Raw genomic sequence first — 16,278 nt, forward strand, 5'->3', positions numbered from 1 at the left:
TTCTCCAAGCTGAAGAACCCTAACCTCTTTAGCCTTTCTTCATAGACAAATCATTCCATCCCTTTTATCCAATGCTTTAGACCTCCAAGAAACTCCACCTACAGGAGGGCACCTGAGTCGAGAGCCCCAGAAATGCTTTCTGTTAAAGTCCCAGCACTGGAGCTTCAGGCCTCACTAACACAATGGTAGAAGGTCTAAGCTACCTAGGACAGGTTTTTGACTGAATCCAAAGACAACCAGCTTTCCAGTCTTCATTTTGTTAGACCTCCCTGTAGGAGGAAGATTGCGGTTTTATGCAAACCACTGACCCATTGTAATTTCTCATAGCTGAGTCCTTCAGATAATTTTAGAAAACTGCAGATTATACTTATTAGAATACCCTCCATATCATCTGCCTATGATAGCATTGCCTCTCAACAACTGGAGCTATTTGAGTTGGAAGTCTTCTCCCTCTTGGAGATGAAGGCAGTCAAACGTGCCCCGTCATGGGAGAGAAGGCAGGGATTTTGTTCCAGGTATTTCCTGGTTCCAAAGAAAATGAGAAGGATTCCATCCCATCCTAAATCTAAGGGCCTTGAGCAACTATCTAAAAAAAAATCCAACAAAAAACATTCAAAATGCTTACCCTAGGCTCCTTAATACCCCTTCTGAACAAAGGAGACGCTCCTCCAACACCTCTAATGGCAAAAATCATAATAAAATCATTCTATGCTTCTGAAGGCTCATTATTGGCTTAAACAGATATGGCTTTTGATCCTTTGAGATTTATCCATCGGGAAACCAATCAGGTTGGAGATTTTTCCAACGCTAATATTGCTGAACCAGGATACATTATTTCATCCCACTCTTTAATCCCTTTCCCTCATGGCCTGGATGCTAAAAACAAAGAAATTTGCATCTATGGGGTCTCCAAGTCAAAGACTCAATTCTGGCTTCTAGAAAGGACTTAGAAGGTAATATGATTGCAAACAGAGGAGATTTGCTGTCTGGTTTGAGGGCAAGAGCCTAGATCCTTAATTATTCCAAACAAAATCTGTTTGAATATTTTCTACATATCTCAGAGTCTGTACTGAAAATCATTTCTTTTAGGGTATACATCAATGTGAATGGTACATACCAACATTTTGTCGAAGACCGACCAATTTTTGGTACAACCCTTAATTGTAAGATTCATGCAGGACTTGCTTCATTTGAAGCCTCCCATCAAGCCCCCTGCAGTGTCATTGGACTTCAATGTAGTTTTAATGCAGCTGATAAGTCTCCTTTGAGCCTCTTGAGGTCTAATGTAATGAACCCAGAAGGTTGCTTTTTTGGTGACAGTAGCTTCAGCTTCTGGTTGGAGAGCTTCAGGCCCTAGTAACTTAACCATCTTACATAGTTCCATCTTGACAGGGTGATGCTACCCATGTAGCTTAAATTTCTGCCTAAGATCAAGATGAATTTCCTCTTTTATCAGCCAGTTGTCCTTCCAACACTTTTTCCCCAAGGCCACATACCGGTAAAGGAGCCCTTCGCTTTTTGGATCGCAAGAGACCTATCACTTATTTGGAGTGGACCTTAGAAAGGCCTCCTCCCAGCTTTTTGTTTGTTTTTACCACCAACAAGCCTGGGATTGTTATGTCAAAGAGAACCTTACAGTGGTTCCCAAACCTGTCCCAGAAGAACCCCAGTAGGTTTTCAGGATAACTGCAGTGACTATGTATGAGATAGATTTGCATGCACTAGCTCCATTTCATGCAAATCTATCTCATGCATATTCATTGCAGATATCCTGAAAACCTGACTGGCTTGGGGGGTCCTCCAGGACAGGTTTGGGAACTGCTCAGATTGCAGATTACATATCTTTTGCTTATGTCCAAGCAGGTTTGACTTTAGAGGAGCATGACAGGGCCATGCTGCGTTGACTGGCCTCTTGAAGAGATTTGCAAAGCTGCAACGTGGAGTTCAGTCCACACACATGCTCCCATTGCTGACTGAATATTGACTCTTGATTCAACAGCAGATTTGGGCAGTCCAGTCTTCAGATGCTGTTCTGTTGGCAGATTATTTTTGTTGTTTCCCATCTTTTTGGTAAAGAGACCCCTTCACTAGTGTGTCCCATATATGCGACTGTGGTGAACTGCTTGTCTTCAGAGAAAACGAGTTTGCTTACTGGAACATGTGTTCTCTGAAGACAGCAGTTAATCAGTCTCACAAACTCACCCTCCTCTGCTTCTGGACTACAGCTTATTAGCTTAGTTACAGAATTGAGTCCTGTTGCATGAGCGAGAGAATATTTGCATTTTCAGAGGGTCCTTTGGGTTTTTCCTAGAAAACTCTGGAAATAGGCTTTGTAGGTGATGTCACCCCCATATGTGTGACTGATAGGATACTGTCTCCAGAGAACACCTGTTACAGGTAAGAAACTTCATTCTCAGTCCTCACTCTCAAGGAGATAGTGAGGTAGGATGACTGCCATGAAAGGAGGTACCGCCATGCATGCTCACATCTCCCCCTCCATCACGCTCTTTCCCCTCTCCTGCACGGGAGCCATGACTACCTGAGCAAGAGTAGCTTTGCACTAATTTAACAAAAAGGGATTCATGGGATATCTTAACCTGCTTCCTCCTTGACTAACCCACTGATGATCAGTTATATAAGCTTCTCCCCTCCAAATATCCAGCTTGAGCACCTCCCCAGTGCCCTGTCCTCATTGCCCTCTTCCTTCCTCAAGCAAGCCTTACTTTATTTTTATTTAAATTTCAGAACAAGATGCAAAACCTACCACGATGTCATTCCCATTTCCTGTCTCACCGAATTCCCCAACGTGGTGCAGATGGCAAAGGTAGGAAGCAGATCACAACTCATTCCCCTTGGCTTTTTTTTTTTTTCTTTTCTTGTGTTTTTTCCCCTCTGCCTCCTATTTTCTCCTTTTCTCTGTCTCCATTATTATTCTCATTCTCTCTTTGCGTTGCTTTGTTTTTCAGGGGAGTAGCTATTCTGTTGCATGAAAGTGACTTGGAAATCAGGGAAGCCGGTGCAGTCATGAAGGAAGGAAGGGAGATGTAGAACTGCCCCTTTATATGGTGCATGTGGGCTTTGATCACCAGAGTCCCGGCATTGGTGCCACCTTACTTTCCTGTCCAGTGAGCTGGATGGACTCAGGATTGCACCAATTGGACTAGAATTGGTAACAGTAGGAGAGTGCAAACTGAGGTGCACTGGCAGTGTGTGAGCAGCAAGAGGGAGGGTCTCCATCCAGGAATAGTAGAGGGGGTCCTGTAGGGCAGGAGTTAAGGCAAATTGGCAGAGCTGTGTGCGTCTCGATACTGGAATAGTACGGATGCTTCATGGCAGGACTGAGGTGCGTTGGCAGAGTGGTGTATGTGATGGGATCAGTAATGGAACAACAGAGGGGACTGCAGGGCAGGTGTGAAGTATGTGGGAAAAGCAGTACTGAGTATTGGATCTAAGAACTGGAATAGCAGAAAGTCCTGTAGGGCAGAACTGTGTGGGTCTCCGTACCAGAATAACAGTGCATTGAAAGAGCTGCATGTCTGGGTCTGAGTCCCGGGCATGGCAGGAATGAAGTACCTTAGACTGGCAGAGCAGTGCGTGTCTTGATACCAGGATTGCGTGACATTTTCCAGGATGGGACTGAGGTGATCGGAAGAACTGTGTGTGGAAGAAACGTGCTACTGTTTCCTGGCTTTAGCTAGTTCTTTAAACAAGCACCATATAACCGAATCTTTGTGCCTAAAAGGAAAGGAGAATCAGCTCTTCTAAAGGATACTTTGGGAGGTTGTGGGGAAGGGGGCTAGCTCGGTTATGCAAGATGTCTAATTGTGGTATAAGTGTACCCCTGGGGTTCACTGATCGAGTCATTCATCCTTACACCATGCAGAAGAAGTAGCAGCCCTTGGGACTGGGTTAGAGAATAATTGTGTATTACCATTATAGCATGGTTTGGGGAAAGAGATGTTCCCATTAAATATTGTCCCGCTCTCTTTTTCAGCTGGTGTGTGAGGATGTCAATGTGGATCGATTTTACCCAGTTCTATACCCCAAGGTAAGGCTGCAGGGCTCCTAGGAATCCTGTCCTTCTGGTCCTCGGAGCTCAGAAAGGGACACAGACCTAAGCTTCTCATTTTCCATTATTTTGAGGTTGATTTCTTAGAATTCTTTGAAGGTGGGCCTAAGTATATGGACAAAGGTGAGCCAGTCGGTGTAGAGACTTCAGAAAACTTAAAAATCATGGGATAGGAGGAAATGGCCTATCATGGACTGGTAACTAATTAAAGGCAGATAAAATTTAATGTGGTCAAGTGCAAAGTGATGCACACAGGGAAAAATAATCCCGATGCTGGGTTCCATATTAGGAGTTACCACCCAGGAAATGGACCTTGGGGTCACTATGGACTAGGAGGTCCATATTCATAGAGCCAGTGAGAGGGTAAGTTATCTGGATAACAACATCCAGATAATTTTACTTCTATGTTGAGCAGAACACAACCTGGTGTGCATTCTGCTGAATATAGCCACGTAAAGTCCAGGTCAATTTTATCTGGATAATTTTAGGATCGCTGTCCAGCACGACCAGACTGACTCAGATAGCTTACCTGGATAATGCTGAATATCGGCAGCATCCGGTTAATTTAGCATTACCCTGGCATGCCTTTTGATTTTATTCAGATACGTTTTATCTGGCTAAAAACATACCCAGATAAAATCGTCAGCGGTCAGCATGGTGGAAAATTCAAATCCTGTAGTTTCGTTTATTAAATTTTCTTGATTACCTTTCTTTTATAAAAAACACAGAGATGTACAAGCAAAACAAACAAAAAAGAAAATCTAAAAACATAAATACAGTTGTCCATACAAAAACTATAAACACATGACAAAACCACAACTAACAGAAAAGAACACAAACTTCTTAAAAAATCTACAATCTGGAAAGCTTTCTAAAAAGATAAATAATAAGCACCAGATTAATACAATAATACAAATCACAGAATTAAGAAAGTTTTTGAGAAAAACCAAGCCTTCATATTTTCCCTAAATTTCAGGTATTTCTTTTCTAATCTTAAGGTTAAGGGAAATGTGTCCTGTACTTTGCCAGACAAACTGTTTAAATATGGACCTCTCAATCCGTTGAAATTGTCAGCTCATAATAATAAATTGCCATACTGGGTCAGACCAAGGGTCCATCAAGCCCAGCATCCTGTTTCCAACAGTGGCCAATCCAGGCTACAAGTATCTGGCAAGTACCCAAACACTAAATATATCCTGTTCTAGTGAAGCTAGCAATAGCAATGACTATTTTCTAAGTCAACTTGATTAATAGCAGGTAATGGACTTTTCCTCCAAGAACTTATCCAAACCTTTTTTAAACCCAGCTACACTAACTGCACTAACCACATCCTCTGGCAACAAATTCCAGAGTTTAATTGTGCATTGAGTGAAAAAGAATTTTCTCTGATTAATTTAAAATGTGCTACATGCTAACTTCATGGAATGCCCCTTAGTCCTTCAGTATGCAACAACTTTCAGAAAAAGCAAATAGAAGGTAAATTTAATATCCAATTTTTATGTCAAGAGGTTGATATTCAAGTTTTTTTGTTTGGACTTCTTTTGGAGCTAGCTGGACAAAAGCTAATAGGTGAAGTTTAAAAGCCTGGCGCACGCCAAAGCCAGGAGATACGTGAGGGTGTCTGGATGGTGCACACCATGCAGATTTCAAATGATGCCTATGTGTGCGAGTATCTCCTGGTACATGCACAAGCCAGAGAGCCCAAAAAAGGGGTGTGGTCTAGGTGGGCAAGGGCGAGACATGGGCGTACTGGGATTTTAACAAGAAATGTACACATAAGTGTTAGATTTACCACTCACGGGAGGGTCCCGCTAGTGGCTTTGCTTACCTGCTGATGGTCAGACACTGGCTCCTCTCTCCGATGCAGTCTGGAGTGCCGCTGACCTTCCCAATGCCGCCTTGCCTGGTTGCCGCACCCCATAGCTGGAGAGGCGCCACTGGCGATCCCCAATGCGGCGCGCTGCAGTCCTAGGCGCACTTGGTGTGCTTTTGCTCTAGTTTTAAAAGGCCCACAGCAGGAAAGGCCACGGCGTCCTCCAGCTGCCCTGTAAAAAGGGTCTTCAGCTCTGTATTGGGGCCGTCACTTGACGGCTCTCTGAATATTGACCTCCACGTTTCCAATTAAACTATAAACCACTTTGCAGAGTTTTTAACATAAATAAATTGTGCTGTTCAATTTCTCCCCTTCCATCCCAAGTTTATTTTCCTTGTTTTTTGTAACTTTCCCTCTCCCTTTTTCTGATTCACTGTATTTAAAGTTCAAGGTTCTTATTGAAAATATTGTTTTTTACGTTACGTTATGCTTTACACTCCTTGTTATTTGTAAACCGGGTTGATGTGATGCCTATCATGAAACTCAGTATAACAAAAACAATAAATAAATAAATAAATAAATACATAAAAGAAGTCCATATTCAATCACAGGCAGTCTGAGTAAGTTATCCAGGTAACTTAAACTGGATAATTTACAAGTGTGGTCGCACTGCTGAATTATACCCAGATAAAGCAAAGAGATCCAATGGAGTTTATCCAGATAATTTCTCCGGGGCATATTCAGACTTAGCTGGATAACGCCAAATATCTGTGTTATCCAGCCCTAAAGTTACACAAATAAACATATCCCGGTAACTTTGATTTATCCGGATATATTCAGCAGTGCAACTGCTATTTAAAAACTGTGGTTTGTCCAGCTAAGTCCCAGACAGCCAGACAGACTATATGAATGTGGCCCTCATAATATACCTTAACAAAATATTACATTTAGTATCACGGACAACAAACGCTAAATATTCAAAACCAAATTTAAAACCTCCTTAGTTTGCCCCTGCCCACTTACACTTAGATTTCATTCTGAGTGTTTGCCTGCTTTCAACAAAACCAAAATCAGCAGGATATAAATACTGGAAATAAAAATAAATGAACATATGATAGTTCTGACCCCCCCCCTAAATCTCATCCGTAAAGATCAATCTCACTTAGTTTATTGATTGATAGATCGCCTTTACTTAACACATCAAGATGGTTTACAAAAGCAAAACCATACATAGAGATTAACCTAAGAGACTATTGTATAAGCAATAAGAAAAGATCTTTTGGGCTGTGAAGAGGTCTGTATGCCAATAGAATCCCTGCTCTAATCAGCATGGCCCCCACCCATTCCGGTTCTTCTGTTTTGATCCTAACTACTAGAAGAGAATTTTAAAAGATTTGCTTTCCTTTCTCAGCTGATGGATGGTAGAATAATTTGGGGGAGATAGCTCAGTTGAAAGAACATTGTTTGTATTTTTTTAGCTAAATTTCTGTTAAGCATGCAGCGTCTGCCTTTATTTCCTTAATGAGGTCTCAGTAGCCTCCACTTTCCCCGGTGCTGACCTAACGTTAATCAGCAACACGATTAAGTGAGCTGCCATGACCTGCAAGTTCCCCCAAGACACTTATGTCCGTAAATAGTCAAGGAGTCTCAGACATCTTGCAGGTCCCCTGCTTGGCGCTCATTTTACTCAGCTGCCGCCCAGAATGTTTCCCCCTCCCTGTCGAGAGTTATTTTCAAAAGCTGTTCATCCGTGTAAATGGCTATTTAATCGCGCCGATGTTCTAACTGAATAAATGCAGGTTTTGGAGATTGCCCTCTTTGTGGGGAAAAGTATGGAGAATCTACTTAATCTAACACTTTGGTATTCCCCACTGAGGCGTCCCCGGAGGTGGGGAACGCAACAGCACAGCTAAGTCTTTGCTGGGAAAAGTGAATCCATGGAAAAGGTGGGCGGACTCTGCAGATAATTTTTCCTTGACAAGCTGTGCTTTCCTTATAAAACTGGTATAAGATCCATGGAGAGAAGTAGCTGCAGTCTTCGCACCTGCCCCCTTAATCGTCAGGATAATCCCGTTCCCCTCTCCTTGATAAGCCTTTTTGTACAGACACATCCTGCCCCTGGCAGATCAAAAGAAGCAAAGCAAAGTAAGAAAGAGAATAAAACTGAGACTATAATCTATAGTGCGATGACACCTTGAGTGCTGGGCACCTTGTTGGTTGTCCCATCTCAAAAAAGAAATAGCAGAACTGGAAAAGGTATAGAGGAGGCAACAAAAAAAAATGATAGAGGGGATGGAACAGCTCCTCTGTGGCTAAACAGGTTAGGGCACTTCAGCTTGGAGAAGAGCGGCTGAGAAGGGAGTATGATGGAGGCTTATAAAATCATGTGTCGGGGTTATTTACCCTTTCAGATAGTACTAGGACCAGGGAACACGCCATGAAAAATAACAGGTGGCATGCTTAAAGGAAACTGGAGAGAGTATGTATTCACTCAGTATACAATCAAGCTGAAGAACTTGTTGCCAGAAGATGTGGTCAAGGCCCGTGGCATGGCAGGGTTTAAAAGGGGTTTGCATAAGTTCCTGGAGGAAAAGTCCATAAAGCATTATTAGCCAGGTAGATTTGGGAGAGCCACTGCTTAACCGTGGGACTGAGCCACAAGAAATAGATCTACTCTTACATTCTTATGTCAGTTTGTAGAGGACGGGCTTATAGGTAGACTTGGGGACCGCCATCTCTTACTTCTGAAAATAAGCAACAGGGAAAAGATCTCCCAGTTAAAATCTGCCGGATACTTCCAAGTGATCTGGATTGGCCACTGTTGGAGGCAGGATACTGGGCTCAGTGGTCCATTGGTCTGATCCAGCATGCAACTTATGTTCTTACTTAGCAGAGCAGGTTTCTGCCAACAAATACTTGCGCGCGCCCCCCCTAGTCAGTCTTGTTTTCACAGGCTTCTTAATGATTATGCATGAGATATGTTTACATGTAGTAGTTCTAAGAACCAGGATGATGAATACAGAAACGCATATCCATGATGGATCTGAAATGATGCCGAGCTCTAGCAATGTTGTCTGCATGTACTTCAGATTCAGTTTCAAGACAATTTGGCACGACAGTTTGTACATGTGTCACCAGAGTAACACATTACAGGCCTGATTCATCTGGGTCTTTTCCCACAGACACAGAGGAGGTCATTTTCAGTAGGGTTTGTCTGGTGTAAAATCCACACAAAATCTCGTTATGGCAATGCCCTCCGTCACTTCGGCTAGTAGGCCATTTCAGGCCTTGACATCATCAACGTTGCTTCTTACAAGACCAGTACGCAAGCCAAACGCCCTATCCTTAGCACCGTATGCTGTGTCTGATTGTCCTTCCTGACTGCTACTAGTGCTCACTCTGTGTCCTTACTGTCTGCTGTTCTCTTGCCTTCGTTTTCCCAGGCCTCAAGACTCATTGTCACCTTTGACGAACATGTAATCAGCAATAATTTTAAGTTTGGAGTCATCTACCAGAAGTTTGGACAGGTAAGTATCTGCTGCATATCCCTCCAACCACTGTAACATGATGCGGAGAAGGTGGTGCTGGAACTCAAAAACCCCAACAAATACACCAAGCTCATGTCTCCAGCTGTCACAGAGCAGACTGGATTTTCTTTTTTCATCACGTTGTTGTCATCAGCAAAAACTAAGAAGATGCCAATTTATGCAATTCTAGTGTTACTGGGTTCTTTGATAAATCAGCAATTTTATTTTTTAGTGCTATTAGTGCTGTGTATGCTCCTTTGATCAGTGGCTTTCCAGCAATGTCTGTGTGTTTCACTGGTAAATCAGAAGCTTTTCACTGCAGTATACCGCCTTTGTCAGTTAGTCCCTTTTCAATGTTATCGGTACAGTGTGCACCTTTGGTAGATGGGTGGCACTCTATGTAAATGCTAGACCTTGGGATTTTTTATTGTATGGTTTGGAGGGTCTATATGTACTCCTTTTTAGAAGGCAATTTTCAAGTTGTCGGCATTGATAGCAAGACCTTGGGTAATTTTCATAAAGAAAATATTCACATGATTTCCTTTTGAAACTTGCCCGCAGAAATTTTTACCTGCTTTTTCTGCCAGTATTTGTTCATGGAAATCGCACACAGTTTTAAAAATATAGTCTGTGTGTTGTTTTCCACCTCTATTCTGGGAACACCTCCTCCCAGGGCAATTTTAAGGCAGCCGACTAACCCAAGTAAAACACTTTTTAGATGTGAAAACCACTTTGAAAATTGCCCTTTCAATAGCACTGTGGTGCCTCCTACAGATTATTTATTTTATTTATTTAAGGTTTTTCTATACCGGCATTCATGATAAGATCATATCATGCCGGTTTACATATTAGTTCATCACCTGTGCCTGATGTAATCCATGGCTGCTAAACTGCACTGAATAGCTGATGGTCTGATTGCGTGAGCTGTAGAGATTGTTTAAAATTGCCATGTTGGAAATCCAGACTAAAATGTATTCCATGCATTAAAACCGGGCCAAGGAACACCAGACCTCTTCCAGCATGGCTAAATGGTGCTGTAAAAGAAGATATTAAAGCCAAAAAAGTATCTTTTAAAAAATGGAAGACAGGACCTAACAAGAAAAATAAGAAAGGCCATAAGCACAGGCAAGTTAATGTGAAACATTTAATAAGGCAGACCAAGCAAAAGTTTGAGGAGAAACATGCCAAAGAGGCAAAATCTAATAATAAACTTTTTCAAGTACATCAAGAACAGGAAGCCTGTGAGGGAGTCAGTTGGACAATTTGTTGAACAGAGGGTAAAAAGAGCACTCAGGGAGAATTAGGCTATAGTGAAAAACTAAATGAATTATTTGCTTCGGTCTTTACTGCAGAGGGCATTGGGGAAAATACCTCTAATGAAACCATTCTTAAAACTGAAACAAATATGCTGTGAATCTGGAACAAGTGCTTGAGCAAATTGACAAATTAAATAGCAAATCACCAGGACTCTGCTCCTATTAATCTATAACCTATTATTCAGATCTACCATTGTACCTGAGGACTGGAGAGTAGTCATTGTAATGGCAATTTTTAAAAAGGGCTCCAGGAGAGACCAGTGATCCTTATGTCATTGCTGGGTAAAATGGTGGAAGCTATTAATTTTTCAGCCTAATAATTTTGTTCTTAACGTGGCTTAATGAAGAAGAGCCAGTATGGCTTTAGCAAAGGGAAGTTGTTCCTCATTAATCTATTACAGTTCTTTGACGGTGTGAATAAACACATAGACAAGGGCAAGCCGGCTGATAGAATGTATCTTGATTTTCAAAAGTCCCTCCTAAAAAGATCTCTCAGGAAATTAAAAGATCATGGGATAGGAGGCAATCAATAGATAAGAAACAGAGTAGGAGTGAATGATCGGTTTTCCCAGCTGTAAGATGTAAATTGTGAATTGCCTCAGGATTGGTGTTTAATTTATTAATGATCTGGAAAAGGGAGGAATGTATGAGTTGATCACATGTGCAGCTGACAACAAAAATATTCAAAGTAGTTAAAACATGGGCAGACTTAGAAATCACAGGAGGATCTTGTGAGACTGAGGAGCTGAGCATCTAGGTGACAGGTGGAATTTGTAATTGGAGAGCGTGGTCAAGGCCAGTAGTATAGTTTCTGAAGGACAGGTAGATGTGGGAATCCCTACCTCTAATTTCTGGGAATGTGCAACAGGGAAGGGATCGTCCTGTTAAGATCCTCCAGGCACTTCCAAGCGACCTGAATTGGCCACTGTCTGAGGCATAAGGTCAGGCTCAATGGGCTATTGATCTTGTCCAACATGGCACCGCTTAAATTCCTATGATTTATGAAGGTTGCCGGGAGGCCATGGTGGATCACAAGCAGTGTTAATTAATTTAGCAGTCATTCTAAGAAAAATGTGCCTTTCTGATGCTTCTCTATATTTAGCCCTAATGCTGGCTGTTGGAGCATCAGCGGATGGAAGATAAGTTATGTTGCCCTGTGCCTGACCTCTGACCTTAACTCAGTCCAGGCTTTCTAACTGATCCCAAGGCGCTCCGACCATCAATGCCCCCCACAGCCTGCACGATATGGAGTTTGGGATGCGGAGTTAGACTGGCAACACCGCCTCACTCCTGAAGACTGCATTGAATCCAGTAGGCAAAACAAGCCCTTACATGTTTCCTGCTGTCCTCTTCCCCAGGTTCTGCTGTCTGTAGCGTGCTGGCACTCAGTGGCTTAACAATGCAGCGACTTTTACTGTTAGGGTTGCCAACACACGAAAATTATGTTTACCGCCGGTCTTCCAGATTTTTACTGTCAACCTAACTTTTTTTTTTTTTTTTTTTACCAACGCATGTTTTACCATTGCCATTTTGTGCACTGCTCTCGACTGTCGAGATTCACCCCTGTATGCACAGACATACTTCCCCAAACCTGCAGCCTTACAGACCCTGAGCCAACAGCAACAAGGACAGCGCTGTTGCTCATGCCATTTTTACTGACATGAAATTATTTTTCCAGTCATTTTGTTTCGTTTTTTTATATAACTGACTGTCAGTAAATTTACTGACAGTTGGCAAGCCTGGTTCAGTACCACTGGACAAATAGATGGGGATTGGTAATTTTCAAAGCTTTTTCTGTGGGCTAACAGCTGTTTACCCACAAAAAAGCCCTGCTGAAAATTACCCCGCGACTTACTGCAGGTAAAAGTAACAACTGGGTACTTTTACCCGAATCCAAACTGAGGTGGGGAAGGAACAGAGAGAGGTCAGAGAGGGTGGAAAAGTGTGCACTTGGCTTTCATTTCCTTCAGGCTTCAAAGTAGAGGCAAATGTCCATGAGTACTTTAGTTCTGCTCCAGATGGCCAGATTTTCAAACAGAAACCCTGCAGGGGGGTTTCTCTTTGAAAATCTACCTACAGCACATTGTAATCTGTGTAATTTAGTATATGCTGTTTATATTTATAAGAATATGTGATGCTTCCAGAAAGGCAATTTAAACATAAATAGTATCACCAATCCAATAGCACAGGCAACTAGCCCTGGGCTATAGAGTTCTGGTTGATCAGCCAAGATGGATGGCCAGGTGCATGCCTCTAACCCACTGGCATTTTTGTGCCATGCTGCAGATGTCCGAGGAAGAACTTTTCAGCACAACAGAGGAGAGCCCAGCCTTCCTGGAGTTCCTGGATTTCCTGGGTCAGACAGTCAAACTACAGGATTTCAAAGGGTGAGGGTTTTTTTTTTTTGTTTTCCTTTGGGCCACCAGGAAATGCAACCGAAATATGATGCAGCTGTAGGATGCAGGAAGCCTGGATGCACTGTTGGCTCCTGCTGTCATCAGGCCTCTCCCTTTTCAGAGTCATTCCGCTTGTGTGCAGGAACGCGTATGTGATTTTTGTGAAAAAAATAATAAAATTCTATCTTGATAGGTCATACAAAAAGGGACATAAGGCAAATCACCTGAGGGTGCCCAAGTGGGAATAAACAAAGTTAAGAGTGCTCGAAAAAACAGAAGAGACACACTTGTGATGTGTCTGACCTCTCCACTCGCTTGTGCTCCCAGATTTAATTGTGAACATTTTATAGCCATCAACAAGGGACTTGACTTTCAATGGTTTCTTGTTATAAGCCACCTAGAAGACTGTATAGTACGGCCTATACATTTTTTAAATAATTTAAAAAAAAAACTACAAACCATCAGGAGCAATTTTCAAACGGTGCATTTTTGGGGACAAAATCTAGGGTTACTTTCTACCCATGCCCTCCCCCTTGCGAACCTTCACTTTGTGTGCATATGGACATTTGCACCTGCATTTCCTGAATGTGAGGGGGTTTTTCCATGGAAAATGGCATCTCTGCATGCACTTTTCTCTCCCTGACCAACCCCCGAGAACGTCTCCTGATAGTGGGGATAAAAGTACTCACGCTGTTCTACAGGCTTTTTAGCCAAATAGAGAGAGGGGAATTTTCATGAGGAAAAAACAATTTTTTACCCATATAAATTGCAAACAAAATTGCCTGCATAATGCTCTTTAGGAAATGATTAATGTTTTCGGATGTGAGTGGATTACTTACCAGGGTTTTTAATAGAGGTAAGGGGAGTTAAGGACTTGTGAAATGTCTCAGCCGACCCAGATCATGTACGACTGTCGTCTGTCTGAGTTTTCCTCCCTTCCTTCACTGCAGGTTCCGAGGTGGCTTGGACGTGACCCATAGTCAGACGGGCACCGAGTCCGTGTACTTGAACTTCCGGAGTAAGGAGATCATGTTCCACGTGTCCACGAAGCTGCCCTACACGGAGGGGGATGCCCAGCAGGTAGTAGAGAGCAGCCCAGATATTGCATTGTAGAATCGGGGTTTGTTTCGTACGTGTGATCCGCAGCACAGAGACCCCCATCCCTCGCTAATCACTCATTAGTAAGGAAGAGCAAAGTTAGCAGTTAAGTCCTGCAAAATATGTGTATTTTATGTAAGGCAAAAATGATCCCCAGTAACCTTCCTTCCCTGAGATGTGAGCATGCCATACCTTGGGGCCTGCAGGAGACCAGAGTTTAAGGAGCTTGCAATTCCCTGTCTCATTGCAGCAACAATTCTGAGCTCTCCTTCAGGTATCTGTGGTGGAAGCTGCCAGGAGTCAGCCAGTAAGGACTTGAGCAAACATATAACAGGATTGCAGAACACCCTGCTACAGAAAATATAGACTGAAGCCTGCAGAGCAGAACAGGGAGATTGTAGCACTTACAATTTAAAAAAAATTGTTGCAGCATCCTGTAGTGCTTTGTGAGGAGAGGGGGGTGTGAAGACCCCTCTCTCCTCCAAGGGCTGAGCAGGTTTGATCCTGCTCAGCTTGCGAGATCTCCTGGGATCAGAGCCCCAGACGCTATGGCAGCCTTCGAGGAAAGATATCTCTCGCTCGCTCTTAGATCGGGAAATGGGCCGGGCGTCTGCATCCTCCGCTCCAATCAAGGGGTTTGAGACTGAGCGCCGGTAGAGGGGGCTGATCTAGAGGGGGGGAGTGGGCTTCAGGAAGGGGGAAAAGGGAGTTGGGGGGTATAATGGCCTGTCCATGTGTTCAGCTGCAGAGGAAACGCCACATAGGGAACGACATCGTAGCCATAGTCTTCCAGGACGAGAACACGCCCTTTGTGCCCGACATGATCGCGTCCAACTTTCTACACGCGTACGTTGTGGTGCAAGTGGAGAAGACAAGCACGGAGAGCACGTTTTACAAGGTAAAGCTGGCAGCAGGGGAGGAGCTGCGGGGGTAGGCCGGTTGGGCGGAAAGGTCCTTAGCTGCCGTCGTGTCCAGGAATATGCGGAATGCAGGCAAGGGGCAGGCGTTTTCTTGTCCAGAGGAAGTTCTGGAACAGAGCGCCATCGCACGAGGCCTGCGAGGGGGAGCCGGGTCAGGGATGATGGCAATGGCGCTGGTGGGGGCATGAGCTTTATGAGAATTCAAGAAAGCCTGGGACGAGCACAGAGGGATCTTTAGTGGTGGGGCATGAGGGGGGTAAAGCTGGAGAATGCAGCAGGGAGGAACTCTGCACTTCTCGGCTTTTCTCGACCATTAGTCTGTTTGTTTATTTCTGGAGAGCACAGATTCAAAAACCGGAAGCCTCCTGGGCCTTCTTGCATGAATGGGATGCTGGTTCTCCTGTGGAACATGAAAAGCATTGGTTTCTTTGGCTGCCGTGACTGTAAGCAGAGGACTGGACTGGACAGGAGCAGCCGGTTCCGATGCTTGCTGCACGCTCTGTATTCAGGTTTCCTACGGCCGCTCTCTCTCCTTGCAGGTGTCGGTCACAGCTCGCGATGATGTGCCTTTCTTCGGACCTCCCCTGCCTGACCCAGCCATCTTCAGAAAGGTGAGAGAAAAGTGGTACCGATTGGACCAAACCCCCCCCCCCCCCCGCTGCCACAGTTCAAAGGTCAGGGAACGCCTCCCCCTTCCGCCACAGAGCGCCCTGTTAGCCCAGGTTTGGCCACGCGTTTTCGACGCGCTAGCTTTACCCCTTATACAGTAAGGGGTAACAACACGTCGAAAACGCGTGTCCAAACCCCCCCCCCCCCCCCCCGAAACTATTAGCGCCTGCAACATGCAAATGCATGTTGATGGCCCTATTAGTTATTCCCGCGCGATCCAGAAAGTAAAATGTGCAGCAAAGCCACACATTTTACTTTCAAAAATTAATGCCTACCCAAAAGGCTGGCGTTCATTTTTGCCGGCACTGGGAAAGTGCACAGAAAAGCAGAAAAAACTGCTTTTCTGTGCACCCTCCGACTTAATATCATGGTGATATTAAGCCGGAGGTCCCAAAAATTTAAAAAAAAAAATTTTAAATCGACCCGCAGGTCGGAAGACAAACGCTCGATTATGCCGGCGTCCGTTTTCC

At 43.8% G+C, this 16,278-nt stretch overlaps 1 protein-coding gene and 1 long non-coding RNA gene across 10 annotated transcripts in view; one reads left to right on the forward strand and one right to left on the reverse strand.

Moving 5' to 3' along the window:
- The window catches only part of RAP1GAP (RAP1 GTPase activating protein), a 225,880-nt gene that overhangs the window by 170,102 nt on the left and 39,500 nt on the right, over positions 1-16,278 (forward strand). For all 9 annotated transcript variants that reach the window (XR_003852767.1, XM_029577941.1, XM_029577938.1 and 6 more), the window contains 7 exons: positions 2,746-2,824; positions 3,995-4,048; positions 9,326-9,409; positions 13,012-13,112; positions 14,072-14,201; positions 14,962-15,117; positions 15,679-15,750. Coding sequence is in view for 8 of the 9 variants with exons in the window: in XM_029577941.1 (XP_029433801.1) it covers positions 2,746-2,824; positions 3,995-4,048; positions 9,326-9,409; positions 13,012-13,112; positions 14,072-14,201; positions 14,962-15,117; positions 15,679-15,750 (676 nt within the window). In the remaining variant the exon portion in view is untranslated. The remainder of the gene's footprint in view (positions 1-2,745; positions 2,825-3,994; positions 4,049-9,325; positions 9,410-13,011; positions 13,113-14,071; positions 14,202-14,961; positions 15,118-15,678; positions 15,751-16,278) is intronic.
- Positions 1-16,278, reverse strand: part of LOC115076457 — a 35,601-nt gene that overhangs the window by 3,937 nt on the left and 15,386 nt on the right. The gene's annotated exons all lie outside the window — the stretch shown is intronic.

Source organism: Rhinatrema bivittatum, chromosome 15 (assembly GCF_901001135.1).
Source record: "Rhinatrema bivittatum chromosome 15, aRhiBiv1.1, whole genome shotgun sequence".
NCBI classification, from domain to species: Eukaryota; Metazoa; Chordata; class Amphibia; order Gymnophiona; family Rhinatrematidae; genus Rhinatrema; species Rhinatrema bivittatum.